Genomic DNA, 18647 nt, shown 5'->3' on the forward strand with positions numbered 1-18647 from the left:
TTTTCTGTAGAAAAGTCCAGCAGACAACATGGTTAAAAACAAGTTCTTTATTATAATAGTCTCCTCAGCTACTTTTAAATCAAATCCTCTTGTGGAAATATTTTATTCATATTAATATATCGGGTTGCAATTAATTAGCCACAAAAATGTAACTAAGAAACACTACACAAAAAGTGTCACTGTAAATAAGTCATGACGTCCACGTAAAGACACAACAATCCATGCTTAGGCGTATACAACCCAGGGTGGTGGAACAGAATCTAAACTCAAGCAGAGTAAAATCGGAAAATCCTCAACGTCACATTTTCACTTTAAACTGAACAGATAAATAATGTACACAAGGGTATATGTTCAAATGCACTTAGAATGGCTGTAAATAATGACAATCCTGACCTGTGTTCCTCCACCGATACCACAATTATCAAGTAAATATTAACAAAGCAATCAAAAGAGGAGAGCTCCTCTCACTGGTGAGTTTTGGCAGTTTGCACAGACAGCTACAGGTTTCTTCTAAAGCAGGTACTAGTCGGAGAAACAGCGTCGCCCCCGTTTAAAACGTTGTGAGAGCAGAGCATGCTGTGTGATTGGAGGCATGCCGCTGGAAATAAAGGCACTCAGTGTGGCCTAAGAGCATCCTCCACCCGACACTCTAATCGCTCCCTGTGGGCGAAGGAGCAAAATCCTTAGGTCCACCCTGTGCTGCTACAATCCCTTAACTCTTAATCCTTAATGTTCTAAACACTTTGGAAAAATTCTGCAGTATTACAGGGAACAACACTCGACAATCTATCTGGTTCACATGTCAGGTGGGAGGCAGTGTATCGTCACTCTAATATACATCATCTGTACCATATCACAACCAGTATGAGGTTATTACTGTAAGTCATGTAAATACAGCTTAAGCAACTTTGTACACAAACTCCAACAATCAGCAAGTCAAATCTCTTGGCCCTTGAAGTGTGCTAGGTCTGGAGTGTTGGTGTTGGTAGGGGTGATCGTTAAGGGGGTTTGGCTCGGGTTATGTCCAAAGTGCTTTGTTCCACAGCTTCAGTATTTCTTTCAACTCACAGCATTTAAGTAGTTCATTGCAGTATTGCTTTGGCAGAGGTATACTGTATGTTTACACCTATTTGCGTGACTGTAAAACCAATGACTCCATGTCATGTTACGTGGTTAAGAACTAGATCAGTAATTAACCGCATGACCTGATGTGCAAAGTGTAGCATTTTTCATCTATCGATGCATTTAAATGCAGAGTGGGAGTGTCCCAAGTGGTTTGTTTTCAACATGTTTGAGGCTTAATCCCAGTTTTGAGGAGCCCAGGCATCATACCTAGAGTCTAAACATTCTTTGCTGGTAGGGAACTTTGTGGTTGAGTTTGAAGGAGATCAAAATGTGGATACGAAAACCAGGTATGCAAGTAACCACGTAGACCCCGTATCCCGCCAGGATCACACTCAAAACTGTGAATAAGCATTTAAATGCAATAGTTTCTGAGTCACTAATATCATAATATCATATATAATTATAAATATAATATAATTACTGTAAACAACTGAGACTGGTGATGAGGAGACTGATTTTGGGATTTACATGGGTGTGACTGGCTTTGGTGGGGCATTTTCATGGGAACTTCGCAGCAGCGGCTACAAGAGATTTTAGGATAATTTTCAAATTATACAAGGTACAACCCACTGACAATCCAGCATTAGCGTGGGTTGGAATCAGTAATGTCTTAACAGTGGGATCGTGGTTAAACTATCTGTAAAAAAGGTCTGATTTAAGGTTACCTTAAAGAATGTAAACTAGCAAATAAATGTAGCCCTTTTCGAAACAGCTAAAACAAAAACGAAAGCATATTATTTGTGGTGCTTAGCTTAAAGTCACATCATTGTGCTGAGCATTTCCAACTATTACCTATTCGAACACAATAGTCAGCCTAGCTAATATGTTGCCAGCTAGCTAGATGATTACTTTTGTAACATAGCAAGCTAACATGAAAAAAATGTGGTTTGACTTCTAAAACAATTGAAAGTGTTGAAATGACTTAATCCCCATAAATGCAGAAATTACCTCAGTGTCAGTAGTGGTAGCTTTTTAACCTAAGACAGATCCTTATTAGAATAGATAAGGAAGACAACTTTGACGCTTTACTGGGTTTTTACAGCTCTTTTTTTTTTTTTCAATTCTTAGCAACACGCTGGTGGTAACATAGAGAAACATCTAGCAAGCTAAAGACCCAGTTGAACGCCACAAGAGTCGGTGGAGACCAAAACGGGGCTAAAAAGTGACGGTGTCTGTCTTCCATTTATTGGAGTACAACTAATTGTAATGTTGCTCTTTTCTTCTAAATACTGACTCTTCTAGTTAATATGTTAGCCACGTTCATTTTATGTCAAAGGTGTGTGATATTCTGGTTGCTGTAGATTCCCCAATCCCCAAAGTTCTAACCCGCGGTCTCACTTGTTTACAGCAGTTACACCGTTGTATCACACCGAACATAACAATGACTCCAAATGCTACACGCTGCTCATCTAGCAGTACTCTTCTCCCTGTGGGTCAGGCAGGTCGTTGAGGTCCAGGAAGATGGAGGCGTTGGAGAGCTTGCGGCCATTGGACGACAGGTCCAGCAGCTCCTCCGCGGTGCTCGGCACCGAGCTGATGTACATGTCCCACACCTGCTCTGGAGAGTCCAGCTCCAGCAGCTTTTGTTTGATCTTCAGGTTCTTCTCAATGTTCCTGCGCTTGTGCTTGAACTCCAGGATGGTTTTGGTGTAGCGGTTGATGGTGGTCACAGAGGACGCCATGCAGGCCGTGAAGGAGCTCCACGCCAAACTGGAGGAAAGGGACAAAACAGCCTCAGCATCTTAATTCACACTAGGACATTGTTAATTTAAGTTTATAAAGTAAATTAGATTAGATTCAACGTTATCGTTATTGCACGTATGTACAGGTACATACACAATGAAATGGAGTTTGGAATCTAACACCACTAGCTCACAGAAGAAGGCACACATTCATAAGCTAGAAAATGGGAGCAACTGGGGGTTCAGTGACTTGCTCAAGGACAATTTGGCATGTATTATAAAAGTATATAATATAATAATAAGAATAATTCATAAGGGTATAGTAATATGGGAGGACTAGTTAACAAGTAACAAGTTTCACAAAACAAATGCACTCTAAACATAGACACAGACAATATATACTGTATGTTACAAACAACTTAACTAATTATTGTGCTATCACAATAACTAGTTAAGTTGTACGAGCTACAGGATGGAGAGGAAGACAGCAAAATGAGAACTTGTAATAATGCTTAACATGTGACAGGTAAACAGAGGAGGCTGCTATAAGTGATCATGTTACAAACAAATACAAACCTTATACCGCATGATGACTTTCCACATTAAATGTAACAGATGAATTTATCAGACATAACATTATGACCATGTGTAATATTGTGTAGGTCTGCCCCTCCAAACAGTTGTGAGTCATCAGAGAATGTACATGGGCCTGCTAAGGGTGTCCTGTGGTGTCTGGTAACATAATGATGTTAGTGGGCGTCTTTGGGTCCTATGGTTTGAGGGGAGGCACCTCTGTGGATCATCCCACAGATACTTGATCAGTTTGGGATCTAGTGAATTTAGAGGCCAGGTCAACACCTTGTGCTGTTGTATGTTGTTTTGTGTGTGTCTTGTGTCAGGCTGCATCCTGCTGGGGATGGTGAGGGTGTCTGGTCTGGTCTGGGTGGGTGCTACATATATGAGTAACATCCACATGAATGCCGGGTACAAAAGTTTCCCAGCAGAACACTGAATTGTCACAAGATAGTTAATGTTATTAATTTTTCCTGTCAGTGGTTTTAATGTTGCGGCTGGTCTGTGAGAGATAGCTCATTTAAGCTTTAAGACTGTAAGACTGGATAAGAGCTGCTTAAATCTTTTTGAGCAAAATACATTTTACAAAATCAATAACACACATTAGGAGAATAAACATTTAATGAAAGCAGCTCCTCTGTGTTTATATATCTTCATGTTAATGCTTATTCTGTCACTTTTCAAAAGATCAATTTTGACCTTTCCGTTGCTTGTATTTATGTCATTTCATAACTAATCGTCCTTACAGCTGAAAGGATGTTGATCATTTCACAGACTCTCGCAACACTTTCAACTGAACTATTAAAATCAAAAATACTCACATGTATGACCAGCTGTAATCCCATGTTTGAGGTTTCCAGTCTTCTGGGCCGAGACTGACAGTCAGCTGGAAGGCTGTGGTGAACATCATGTGGGCCACCATACCCAACAGACCTGCAGTACAGGGACACAGAACAGAAAGCTTAATAACAGGAGAGTCTACTCCGTGCACGGAGCAGTGCACTTCTTTACTCTCGCCACATGGGAGCAGTGTTGCATTGGCTGAAGCTAAACACCCATTTGATGGTGTGAAGACGTTTCCCCTCTAAAGTTTCTCAACCAAATGTTTTTTTGTGTGTGTGTGTGTGTGTGTCCAATAATATCTCTCTTTCTAAGGGCATGATCTGTTGGATGAACATTACAACACTATAACTAGGTAACAGATTCTCAAATAGCGAGTTTCACTTGTAATGGAGTTTGTGTGGAGTTTAATAGGCCATTAGAGGGCTATTTCCACTACTGTTTAATGTGAGGAACGACGAGTCACCTTCAACATGGAGCTCTTTCTGTCAGAGTCAGCAGGCTGGTGTTGCTGCTGTTTTTTCTTTTTTTTGGGTTGAACTATATCATCCAGCAGTTATCACAACAAACACAGACATTTATTGTAGCAGAAATCTCTCTTGTAGCGAAGCACTGACAGGTGTTTCCCTGTATGTTTAGCACAGTGCCATGAGTTTGATATGTTTTCTCTTCTTACCCGGTGGACATGTAGTTTTCGGTGACATAGCTTCAAAAATAACAGTCCATCTTTGTAGCTACCAATGGTCTGCCTCAGCGGCGAAGGACTGTTGTTATTCATATACTGAACTGCCCATCCAGATAGTCAAGTGCATATTACCCAAAAATAGCTCAAAAGCTGTGTCTGACTTCCTTGGTCTGTCCAAGGTCATGTAACTAATGCTGGATTCCTGCTGTGAAGCCGTTTCTATACATGTAACAGAGAACAGTAGACTGTCTGGCAATACCAGGGGATCGATGGCGCCGGGGGAAGAGTAATGAGGACAAATGCGTAGACAAATGATGTGCTCTTGCGTCGCTATCAATATTACACGTTATTGGACGTAGCTGTAATATCAATAAAAGAGTGGAAACCAATAAACAAAGTCTGGAGCAAGCTCAGTCCCTGCAACGTCATCCACATCACCGGCACTCTCCAAACATCTACAGTAGCTTCTCTGTTCACGCACAGGCCCCGTCGAACATTACACCGGCCCCGTGTTGAGGGGGCTGGCAGGATTAAGTGAGCTTAATGTCCAGTGAGACTGATTTGTGTAGACATTTGTGCTCTGGCAGCTTCTCCCGGTGATGGCACGACAACTGATGTTGCAATTTCATGTTAGAGCAGATTAACACAGAAATTAGTACATTTTTTAGCAGGTGGAACTTTATGGTGCAACAGGAGGGCAAAGTCCGGGACCTGTATCTAGTGAAGGCATGCCCATAAGAAAAGCAGGTGTCAGCAGAGATTACAGCTTAAAGGGTATGTTTGTCACCTGGCATTCATGTGGATGTACCACCCACCTAGACCAGACCAGTCATCCCCACCACATCACACAGCAATGACAACCCTTGATGGCAGCAGCCACCCCCACTAGGATCTGCACAATATTAGTCAGGGATTTTGGAACCCGCACCTTGTTGTCATCATCTGTCAGAAATACATCTGTCATCAGAAATACACATGACTGACGTCTCTGGCTAACAACACATTGTGAGCCAGAGACTCCAATCTTGGGGTGTGAATGCGGCATACAAGTTTCATCATTCAGACAGGTATGATGATGACAGCTGGTGGTTAGGATCTGGTTGTTAATGGGCCTTAGTCATATGAGTTTCTAATGAGCGACGCCCACAGTTGTTCCTATTGAAACCACCAATTCCTCAAGAGTCCCTTAGAGCTGAAGATATACGCTTCGACCTGCTCCCTTTCGACATGTTATGTTAACATTGTTTTTGTAGTTGACTATTTTGATTTTTTTTGTTGTAGTGTGTGCGTGTGTTTTCTCATGTTCGAAATAAAGCCTTCATTCATTCAAGAAGCTACTTGATGAGTGGTGAAACAACTTGAAGAAGTTTCTCTCGTTTCATTCTGGTTTTTGGATGACAAATGAGCATTGGCAACTTCATGTTATGGATGAAAACCAATTATACTGACACAAGTAACCACAATGCAATGCTTTTCCCAAACAGGAACTGTGTTTTTTCCTGTCCTCTCTAAAACAAGCATAGTTTGTTAAAATCACTTTTTTTTTTTTTACGCCACTTCTCTACAGGATGCCAATGTGACCTAGGAACTCACTTAAAAGTTTAATAAGGCTAATAAAACTGAATGCAAAACTGTTATAGGTCAGAAGTTAGTCTGGACTTGATATCACAACATAGCTAGTTATACACAATCTCTTCTATTTACTATGAGGATAAATCCGGTGTTTGACAGGCCTGTCATTAGCTGTGGTAGGACCGCTTCTGTTTGTGGGAGGTTTCCACAGTCTGTGTCAGTCTGTGTCCTCTGTGCTCTGAATAGAAAAGGAGCAGCTAATTTAAGTGTGCAGCATCTCCTACTCCTCCACTTCTTATTCACCCTTGCATGCCTCCTCTCGTCTGGCTCCTGTCTGGTTTTCTGCACTTCAACACATTTATTTTTTTACTCTTCGTGCATGTGTGTTTTTTCCCCCCTCGCTTGTACGCCAGGTTTTTGTCAGCTGAAGCACAGGCTGCTCAGGCTCTCTCCTCGCGCTGGACCGCTCATCGCTCGCAAATACAGCAGAAATATAAAAACAACATTTGTAGCCCACCAATCCGATTACCACATAAGCTCCTCCATGCAAATCCCTGGACTGAACGAGAGTGCCTCAGATTCCAAACACCTAAATTCCCACCTCATCCCTATCAATGCTCATGTTTATTCCTAAAGATGTCCCGCTCTCATTACCATAATGCTATGCAGATCAGAGGCAGCTTTGTGTCAGGATTGAGTGGAACCAATCGCAGATGTGAGTCTCGGAACGTCCTATCATGTGGGAACGATGCATGTTCTGCTCAGACAAGGTCAGAGTCTCTATATGAAATCAATACATATCTACATAGGTCATTTATTTTTGGTGTCAACGCTCTTAGCAAGGGCGCACTGTATCAGAGTCGGGACACTGTTAGTAAGTGCTGTCCACAAACACTGTAGGACCCACCATCAGCCACTAGAGGGCAGCAAGGTTAACAAAAAAATTAAGATATGTAGAACTTAATGAATGAAGTAATGAAAACAAATTAGGATCATGCTCTTCTTTTTATCCATCTTAGTCTTTACCCTAAGCCTTTACCATGAATAGTGTTTTTTCACAGTCCTGATATTTGGAAAATGAATCTTCACTCAGATGGTTTAGCCTCCAAGCCATTCAGGGTTGGGACCCGAGAAGACTGCGAGACAAATCTGAGTTCTGCTGCTGTATGACAACAACAACAACAACAAAAACAACAAGAAATTCAACATCTAAGGGAGATACTCCTTTTACTCACAAAGATACTCCTGGCTTTACACACAAAAAGTACATTCGCATGTTTTGAAGATACAACGACAAAAACTAAAAAAAATACTGTATGTGCCATATCATGGTGGCAAAGTCTACAGAGAAGGAGCAAGTCAGACACGACTAGTATCACCTTATATCTACAGTTTTAGTTTGTGATCTTAATCCCGTGCAAATTGGCCAATTCAATAATTTCAAAAGTCCAAATTTCACTGCAAATTTTCTCCAGTATTTCTCCAAACACAGAGGTCCAGTGATAATATCAGTGTATGAACCAACATCCCCAACGGTTGGATCTAACATCACGGAGAAAGCAGAGTTGGGGTATCCTGTGCGAATGTGTTTCACGTGACACGGAGTGTAAATATCGAAATCAGCTCATGTCCCCAGGTAATACTGTTCCTATACGAGTGGAGCCTGTGTAGCTACTAATAAGCTGGATGTGAGACCAGCGGTGGAAACTCCTGTCACCGTAACAGATGTGTCAGCCTCTCACCAAGATTGGCCACTTGGTCACTTGCCAGGCAAGGAATCCACATCCCCAACCAAGAACCTTGGCAACTACTAGCGTCATAATATATCAAACTAAAATAATTATCCCTGTGTCCTCACAGTAAGAACATTTTATATGTGGATAGTGGTAAACATTTATGTATAATGGACGAAATGGCAACCGTGGTATTCGCTATATTTTGAAATATGGACCCTCTATCTTGAATATTAGAAAAGGAATGGCAAGGAAACTGTTACGTGTAATGGGACTTTAGGCGAACACAACATGGAAACATTAACATGGCATTTGATTTACCACTGCATTTTAAAATATAATAATAAATAATAGCAATATTCTCTTAAATTGTCGATACATGAGACTTCACTTTGAGGACTTCAAATGAACTGGTCACATGACCCCCCGCGTCAAAAAAGTGTTTCCATTTCACTTTTGCGATACACTTTTATATTGACGCGCCTGAAAAGGGTTTAGGTTTTGCAACTGTCCCCCAAATCCGATGCAGTCTGCAGTAGTTTCACTTTTCGCTCAAATAGTCCATCCCAAACACACCACGGGCTATAAAAACTAGAAGTAGTGTTTGTTTTCTTGCACACTTGCAAGAAAGAATGGAACAATTGGGTTTTTCTTTTTTCTTTCTTTAACGACATGAATAAATTGAATCACCCAGTCCGGTTCCCCTCAGTTCATTCTTTAAGCGGGAACCTTGATGTCTCTCTGCGTCTCTCTTCCACAGGTTTCTTTCCTGTCTCCGCCTCACACGTCCTCCTTCATACCATCCTCCTCATAATAGGCCGTGTGACTGACAGCTGTAATAAAGGTTAATCTGGTCTCTGCTATTGTTCATCTGGACCTCATTACCATAGCCACTCTCCGTCTGTTCGCCCCATTAAAAGGAGAAACAACTTTTAAATGCTTTGCTTAATTCAAACATTTTACAAGCGCTCTAAAGCCTTTGCATCCTGGCAAGCTTTGGGAGCTGTTTAAAAGCCAAGGCACTCTAAAAGATGATACAAAAGAAATGTCAAAATGTGTTGTTTTTTTTTAAAAAATAAATAAAAAATACTCTCAGCATGAACTTGACAGGGTTCACTTTCCCCGTTTACGCAAACAGCTCACTCCTTCAAGACAGTGAGCCATGTATAAATAAAACATAGCACAAAAAAAAAAAAGATGGGGTTGAGAGGTTCGGTTACTATTCGACTGAATGTTAGAGCAACCAAGAGGCTGGGGAAAAAAGGGCATGAAAATATAAGTCAGTGAAGCTTGAGTTTAAGGGTGCCTCAGCATCAGAAGATAACATGCTGGGTTTATACTCCTGTCAGCTCCAAATGAAAGACGAGGACGCCACAACAAGGTGACAGGAGTCAACAGTGTCTTTCTGCTGAGATTTACTGATCCAAAAGACGAGTCAACTCCATGAACCCTCATACGTGTTCAGGCTTTTTTTTTTTTATGTCCAACCATGCTGGAAGGAGAGACAAAATTGTTCAGGGAATTTGTGCTAGGTTGTTTCCAGACGTTGTTCAACGCGTTTCTGCACCAAAACTCAGACCAGATTAATTAACCTTCTGGAAAACCTCCACACTAAAGCTGCACTGAGTACATTTTTTATGTTTGCCTTCTTGAAAACTTTCAAATTAAATCCGCACTAACCAAATTAGTTCTTACAGCTTCTCGAATTACTTCACATTAAAGTTGTACTAATCAAAATGTTTGGTTTCTTCTCCTTGAATAACTTTACATTAAATCTGCACTACACCAAATATCTGTCTTCATCTTATCAAATACCTGCACATTAAAGCAGCACTGATCCAAATTTTTAATTTCACCTTCTAGAATTGCTTTACATTAAAGCTGCACTAATCAAACATTTTTATTTTCATCTTCTTTACTTTAAAGCAGCAGATATCATAATGACCTATTTTCATTTTTGGATAACTTATTAAAACTTTATATTAAAACTGCCCTACTTAAAGTATCTCAAAAATCTTTATCTTATTGAATAGCTCCACAGTAAAGCAGCACTAATCACAATTTCTCTATCATTATCACCTATAGATTCATCTGTCATCTTTCAATTTTTTGCAAAGTTGTTTTGTTTCCCTCTTCTACTTCTACTTATTAGATATAGGTCTGACACAATGTGTCAGCATAAACATAGCTTGAAATATAATCCTATTGTTTCCCATTTTCTGCAAGATGTGTGTCAGCTGTGTGCTAATACGTTGGCCAGAACAACTTAGGGTAGTTCAGGGTGGTCATATATCGGTATTGTCTTTACAACTTCTTAGGGTTAGGATTCTAGTTGCATCCTGGTGACCAAAAATCAAATGAGCAATAATTCTACATGACACAATAGAATGTGAAGAATGCATTAGAGTCCTACTAAACATCTTTAAGAAAGATCAAAGGGAGCAAACTTTACCAAAGTCGCTGAAGTATTACTCATGTAATCCTCTATGTGGAGCTGACGGCATTTTTATTATGTGTCTCATAACTACTCCAGGTTTAAAAATGGCACTGTCATTGCCAGCTTACCGTACTTCAGGGACAAATAAATGAAAAATATTCATGTAGGACACAGTGTTTTCCTGACTTCACATGTCAACAACATCAAAGAAGACTTAGCCGAGGTTGTACTTAGTCTAAAACCAAAGCTATGTCTTTGAAAAGAGATATTTGTGAGAAGTGGTTCACACAAGTGTTTTAAACTTTGTTACATGGGGGCTATTCCGTTATCATTGAAAGCTTCGAAGAATATAACGTGGCCACTTTGAACTCATTGAGACGTAAAGAGGAATTCTGTTAGCTTGTCAGCCAGTCTTACTTTTATATGTCTATGTATTTTATCTACCTCCTCTGAGATTTGAAAAATTCTCTGACTCTAAGACTTAGAAACATGCCGTGTAGTGGCTGATTGGTACAACTAAGATGTGTTGAGAATCGTAAAAAGAAATCCTATGCACTGCAAAGACATAGAAAAACAGGAGGTGTATATTACTAAAAATAAGCAAAGTTACTGCCAAAAGGGTTAGGGGTTAGGATTTGCATTGATACAAGGAAAGAATACAAGAGTTACTTATCTTATAACACAGCAAACTGTACTTAAATTCAGTACATTCCAGCGCCATCATCTTTAAATAAGGTCATATGTTAGGTAACATATCCTAATATTTTTTTCCCAAACATGTAGATACTTGTATGCACCTCCTCTGTTTTAATCACACCAGAAGCAGACATGGAGAGTCCTCTCACACCTCACTTGATATTTCCAGACTAGCACTCCTGGTCACTGTCAGTGCTGTTCTTGTTGCAGTCTGAAGTCATTGTGACATTTAGAAACAGACATGTTTTTCTTTAACACTGTCTCTATTTTATGTGTATTTTTTTAAGTTGAGGCACTTATTATCGCTCTCTTGCTAACACCAACCCACACCCAAGTTGTTTTGTCTATATTACATTGCTGGTGACATGAGGTGAATGCTGCGGGGTTGCCAGACCAGAACAGAAACTTCAGAAGTCAGAAATTTCATTTTGTAGAAGTATTATGTGAATGACATCCATGATGGATGTGTTAATGACTACATATGTTGGCAGGTGCATTTTGGATATGAGCAGTGGCAAATCTCTACGTGGCTCTTGGCATACAGGTTGCATCAATGTTATTATCTCACAGGTGGAAACGCGGCAGTAAACGCGTGTATTTATCAAAACGTTGCATTTTGGCTTTTAAAGCATCAGTTTTACTCCAGGCCTCTGAGAATTCAAGATATTCTAGGGTCAATGGCCGCCTTACCTGAATGTTTTTAATAAAGATACAGTTCGTACAGTATGTTTCAAACCATAAACACAAAAGGACATTGTCAAAGTGCAGGGCAGGTTGTGCGCTGGGTGTAATTCTTCTTTTTAGACATTTCCTCAATTTGACCTGTCACGTCAGTAAAATGCTGCAAGTCACTGCTGTTGAGCCAAGTATTTTTCACTGCTGATTCACTGCCCAGAGTGTGGTCGTCGGGATCGTTTTCAGAGTGGATTAGAGAGAAGGTCATTGTTAATTCCTCCGCTGAGAGAGGGAGGCACACTGCAAACTGGCTGGAAATCTTCTCGAGGGCTGAGAGGCTGCAACTGGCCTGAATAAGCGTGTGGACGAATGCCAGCACGGCAGCTGGAGTACAGACACAGACACAGTTTAAAGTTGAACTGAAATGGGAAGAAACCATTACGCATATCCCTAGAGTTTGCTTTTGAATTGTAGACTTAGAGAGTTTGCGATGCCAAAAACTGGAAATTTAAATGTAATAAGTTTTCTTGCCAGAACAGCTTAACCTACATTTGCATTCTCCAGAGGACACAAAGTTTCAGTTGTGAAAGCCAATGTTTATGCAATATTTTTATGGACAAGTTTTATTTCCTCAATTGCAAGATCTGCACAAACAAGCAATTTAGTCCCATACATGACGGATTTCCTACTCCATTTGAAAGGCTGATGTGTTTCTTCATGTTTTGACACCCACACTTTTATATAACACTGAAAGTACAGGAACTACCTGACCCATCACAAGCTGAAATAATGTCAGAGTTAGCGGCTACGATTGACTAACTTACACTCTTTCGTTTTGTGTCCGTTAACAGCACTTCATAGAGCAAATATTTTCAAATGATACTCATTTGTCACATAAACACATAGGCTTAAATATTAGCAAGACAACTTAGCTAACTACTTGGTAGTAAACAATTAGCCTAGCTTACTGTCAAATACAAACTATGTATGTCTATGTATGTTATGATATTCTCCAGCTAGCAGCACATGTTGACAGGGTGTCAACTAGCAAATGTTATTTAGCACAACAAAGAGCCCGAACCAAGGTTTATAGCTCATCCTATTCCACAAATATATACATTTTGTTATGTAGGCAAAATGCTAAAATACTATGTGATCTTTTGGCAGCACATTTGTTCCCATGAAAGAGAGATCAGTCATATAGCTAAAGCTACAACCCACAGGTCACACAGAGCATTCAGCCACTAAACTCACACAAGCTAACACTAGCTAACTTTCCCTTTATGGGTGGAAGATGTTCTAGTCCTGCCCTTGTGTGGCATAAAACCTAACAACGTAAAGCATATATCACTTAAAATAAGCAAAACTATTGCAGAAAGAACAGGAATATTTGGCTAGTCAAGTTTTTTTAAACAGACAAATAAATCTAGCCTCAGCATACTGTATGTTAGTGCAACCATCTTTAAATAACATTATAGGCTGTTAGACAACATATCTTTATATCAAGTAAGACTGTCCAGATACAAACAGAGGAAATATAATCTAAATCATTATTTTTTACCTAAATTTAGCATCCAATGCTATGTTAATATTCCTGAAAGTAGTCTAGTAATGCTGCTACACAGTCCCTAGTAAGAAGAATCACGTAAGTACATAAAAACATAAGATTGTTTTTGCCTTGAATCAAGGCGTTTCAATCTTAGTTAGTTTTCAGTTTTTGCAGCATGGCTATGACATTCAGTTAGGCCAAGCACTGCTACTGTTATTGTATGCTGTATCAACTGTCAATGCCAGCTTCAGGACTCTAATTGCTCATAAATCTCACACAAAAGTGCTTTTTTTTAATTCATTAAAACAGTACAAAAATGTTCTACTTCCAATAAAAACTAAATGGAGGACGGACGGCTCTGATGAACCGTGGAATCTGAACATTTCAGTTCGACTTTTTACATTCACTATATTCAGCCTAACGGCACAGATGGCAAAAAATTGCTTCTCACCTGAAAGCACGGTGAAAATGGCAGCAAAGGCGTTGAGCTTGAGGCCATCGATGACATTGCCAAAGTGGCACACTTCTATGGACATGAGGATGCCTCCAGTGGCCAGCAGGAGGATGTACAGGCACTCCGCGACAATGCACAGCCACAGCACTCCTGTGGAGACATTGGTTGTGTCAAAGGAATAGCAAAGAGGGAGGGAGCTGGGGGGATTATTTCATGTACTGGGCGTGGGGGTGCACACGGTGGAGGGAATGAGGTAAGGGCGGCGTAGGGGTGAGAAAGATGGGGGTTGGGTGGAGAGAGAGAGAGAGAGACCGTATGGTTAAGCAAGGGCGGGGACAAGAAAAGAAGGAGGAAGGGCAGGAAGGATGAGTGGAGAAGGTGGACGAGCGACCCCCGTCGCCCATATCATTAACCTTCACAGTCAGAGAGGAGTTATCTATCCTAGAGATGTACAACGTCCTGAGCTGAGGTCTGCGTGGCGCGTGGTCGGATGAAATATCAACGGATTTAAATACCTGTAAATATGAACCGTGGTGTAATTGCATGTAACACCCAAGGGCAGGTAGCTATTGTGTGGTTAATTAATCACAAAGTTTGTAATGAAAGTAATATGTCTGTTACCCAAAATATCCCTGTGTGAATTATTAACAGCGTTTCATCACTCTGCTAAGAACGTCTATTTTTTAACCGGCCCTAAATTGAATTTCACACTTCAGTAAAAGATTTCTTCAATTAAATTTACTGGGGCAGGTGGAGAGGATCTGGGGATGTTATTGGAGGACGTTTAGGGCCTTAAAACTGTCTGCAAGAAAGAATATTTTATGAGCGGTTTCCTCTTACGTTTATGATACCAGCAAATTGGAGAGTGGTATGCAAATGAAGCGGCAGCAAAAGAGACTGATGTACGCAGAAGCACATGTACACCCTGGCATTCAAACGGCAGTTTTAGTAGCTCTTAATTTCAGACAGTGTCTGTTTTTTTGTAGAAGAAGCAAGCATGAAGTTGTAACATTACAGGTCTCTAAACTGCTGCCCACATATCGGACTTTTTCACAGATTAACATGGGGTGCATTGTGAACTGCTTGCACAGCTGAAAGGATTTTATACATATTGTAAATCAGATCCAATGAAAAGTCTTCTGCTGAAACTTTCTGCTGCTCAACACAGCCTGAGGTTGGAGACTGTTTTCAGTGGTGGGCTAATCCACATGTGGTGCTCAGCAGAGTACCGACAGCAGTGTTGTGTATATGCCATAGTAAATAATAGCATGTAACTCTATGGTAATAAAAGAACATTTCTATTCCATCTGCTTGCTCCAGTGTCAATGTTTTGTGGAGGATCATTCTCTAATCTGAAAAAGATTGAACAATAGTAAAATTAAAAAAAAAAAAAAATAGATTAATAAAACGACTTTATGTGGCACATTTATGGTTTTCGTGAAAATAAGTAATAATAATAATAATAAAATAAATGAAAGCAAACGTTTTGACGAAGAAATTATACAATGAAAAATGATCATCATCAGATATAACTTGCATGTAGAGTCTTAAAGGTCTTAAAGGAATACTAGTAGAGGAGTAGAAATATAAAGTGGTTTCCACATAAGAGTTTTGCTGATCCCTCGATCCACCCCTATCTCGCGAGGTAGAATCTGTGGCCCTTTAACCACTCCAGGTGACTCCGTTCTTTGATGTTGTCATAAATACTACCACTAGTCGGGCTGCAGTCATAATTAAATTTAACTATCGACTCTCCAGTCAGACACACTCTTCCCATGTGACTATTTAAAAAAAAAGCGAATAAGTACAACTTCTCTAAACATGACAAACATGACATTTACAAATTATGAGAAACACAACAGCTGCTACCATGTTGATTTCTAAATTACATTGTCATGGCCAAACAGCAGGCCTTCCCAAAGAGAAACAGGCAGCATGAATAAAGTGTGAATAGAAAAGGGCCATTCTGACTGATTATCAGGCCAAAGAAATCAGGCTCAAGAAACTGATTGGATGGAAAGAGGCTGTACAGAAGCGACTGATTTGCCGGAACACCACTTTACTTATAGTCCAGCAGCGCAAGTGATTAGTTAATTCACAGCTCTGTCCCTGAGAGTCATTGATTTTTAACCCAAATGCGTTTATTATATTAGAAAAAGAAACATTTATCTGTCTGAGGATGAGGATGTCTGCTTGAAATTCAGCGCAGACTTGTAGATATAAATGGAAACACATGCAGCACAGAGTCTAAAAGACAACCGCCTGCATATGTGTAAACCAACTGTCACAAATAACCCAAAAGGTTGTTTTTGCAAACAATATAAACAACAAGAATTTCACATTTGACTGTGGCAGTGCAAGTGGCTTTAGTATACATGGAGGAGGAGGTTGGGGTGGATAGACGGATTCACTAAACACTGAACATTAATTGTTTGTTTAAACTGAGTAAAAACTAAATTGTTTCAAAACTTCAAATGTGTGTTCTGATCATTGAAAGAGAAGTCCTTGGTTGCTCCATAATTCATTTTTGGGTGAAAACCTTACTTGTTGATGTTTTTATGCGGGTTGCATTCTGTCTGTAGGACAAATGACCTTTGGCAGAGTGGGCAGATCAGGCAGCGAGTGTTGGCCAGTATTTCATCACAGAGGCAAAGTATTTCTTTCAAAACTGTCCACTTCAGACTAAGCTTCTTAGTTAGAGGAATGGGGAAACAGATCAAACAGAGGACAACAAGCTTCAAGATGACAAAATGGGACAAAAAAAATAACAAATGTGCTTACCTCTCTCGTTTGACGGAGCAACATAAAGAAAATTTCTGCAGTTTTCACCTGTAAAACAACATAAATTAGACAATTTCTGGATTGAGTCACAGTTACACTTTGTGAGACAAAGATAAAGCTGTGATCTAAAACAAAGTAATCACAGTTTGATCCAATCTGTGAAGGGATTTCCTTTCTGCGTTTGTGCAGTAACGAGCTCTGGCACCATCCCCCCATCAGCGTGTCAAATATTCTGCTTCAAATGCAGCTGTAGTATCGTGTTTGCCAGAAATTCCACTAGAAGTGCTTTCATGGTGCTCTGGTGCGCCAGAGTTAGGGTTGGGAGGTGGCGTACCAGGGATTTGGGGGCATGTAGCCCCGGATTGAGAGCTTTCACAACACCTACTCTTAACTGATTGCAATATGTTGAACTCCACGTTTTACATGCCATTCAATCCTGCTAGGATTAATTGTAAAGATCCCAATCTCCAGATTATTTTTGATTTATTTAGACAGTATATTAGATATTATGTTTTATGCTTTTTGGGTTTATTCTTGCAGCCATGTTTGTCTTGTACATTACACGAAATATATTTTAAATACAATTAATGAATTAAATAAAATTTTGCAAATTGCATCTGTTTTTTAAGTTGACTGTATTATGTTCAAAAAATACATATCTATGGACTACATATTTTCTGAATTCACACATGCTCATCCTGATTTTACCAACTTGTTCTTATAATGTTCTTCATCCAAGAAGTAGTATTTTAATTAGTAATTTAATAACCAAAACAATTTAATCAAGTGATTAATTAAGATGAATTAGTCTTTAAGAATCAAGAACTAAAACGTCAAGAAATAAAACTTGTTTTATTTCAACGGTTCCAGGACCGAAGTGCTTTCCTCCGTGACGCACCTCTCCGTGCGCACTGCCAGCGCGCTCCGCTGCGCTCTGGTCCCGGCACCAACCCGGTGCCTATGAATACAAAACTTACCGGTCATGTTGATGTTCTGCTCGCAGGAGAACCAGATGCCGGTGTGAAACTTCCTCATCACGTACTTATCCTCCCCAGTCTCCCAGATGTACTGCACCAGCCGTGTATCGTTGATGTTGGAGCTGTTGAACCTGATGCAGAACGACTGCTTGGTGGTGACCGGGCCGGTGCAGAACGGCTTCACCACTTTCCGCGTCCCCTCGCACCAGTAGCTGGTGGTGAGAGCCGAAACGGCCAGGAACAACGCCAAGAAGTTCAAGGTGAGAGCGAGCGATGCTCTCCGCCGCCGGTCTATTCCCATAACGGCGGACTGAAGACACCTAACTTAATCCTTCGCTTTGTTTGACACCTGATTCTGTCGAGTTCTCCTCCTCAAATCCTCATAATCCGGTTATTCCCGTTAATATATCCGCGGCTACTTATACGCAGCGCGTCTGGTTCCTACGGTGCGCCTCTCACATCTGCTCCTCCAGAGCAGCTGACTCTCTCATTTTGTAGGCTGTCCACCACCCCACCCTCCACCAATGCCCAACTGATACACCGCCACCGCACACTTCTTCTCAGCCTGATGCCGCCGATCTGAGTTGCGGAGCTCATTTGCGTGTTCCTCCGTGCGTGCTAGCGAAAGAATCATCCCAACACGTCCCCACATAGCATTTAATATCATGAAATGTTGCGTTTCTTTTAGCAGCTGTTGCCAGTGGCTCCACTGGTAATTTATGGTCTTTATAATGCATCTGTCACTTATTTCAGGAAAGTTCTTGGCTCAGTAGCTGCGACGACGAGGAATGATGCGCATCACAAGCACCAAGGCTGTTGTATTTTAGTTTGAAAAAACACAAAGATAAAGAAAGAATGGGCAGAAAAA

The 18647-nt window shown here is 40.4% G+C and overlaps 1 protein-coding gene across 1 annotated transcript; it reads right to left on the minus strand.

Moving 5' to 3' along the window:
* Positions 1–29: 29 nt before the first annotated feature.
* Positions 30–18326, minus strand: gsg1l2b (gsg1-like 2b). The gene is made up of 5 exons (XM_047608226.1): positions 17780–18326; positions 16803–16850; positions 14019–14171; positions 4202–4313; positions 30–2835 (listed from the first exon to the last, which is right to left on the minus strand). Exons 1-5 carry the CDS (start codon positions 18078–18080, stop codon positions 2535–2537), a joined length of 915 nt encoding a protein of 304 aa, XP_047464182.1. The 5' UTR covers positions 18081–18326; the 3' UTR covers positions 30–2534.
* Positions 18327–18647: the final 321 nt, after the last annotated feature.

This window comes from Mugil cephalus, chromosome 16, assembly GCF_022458985.1.
Source record: "Mugil cephalus isolate CIBA_MC_2020 chromosome 16, CIBA_Mcephalus_1.1, whole genome shotgun sequence".
Lineage (NCBI taxonomy): Eukaryota > Metazoa > Chordata > Actinopteri > Mugiliformes > Mugilidae > Mugil > Mugil cephalus.

Excerpts from the sequence above, each read along its gene's own strand:
- gsg1l2b (XM_047608226.1), bottom strand. The coding sequence starts at position 18,080 with ATGGGAATAGACCGGCGGCGGAGAGCATCGCTCGCTCTCACCTTGAAC. Across the intron at positions 16,851-17,779 it reads GCAGAACATCAACATGACCG|GTGAAAACTGCAGAAATTTT; the intron begins GTAAGTTTTGTA and ends GTTGTTTTACAG. Across the intron at positions 2,836-4,201 it reads GATTACAGCTGGTCATACAT|TTTGGCGTGGAGCTCCTTCA; the intron begins GTGAGTATTTTT and ends CCTTTCCTCCAG.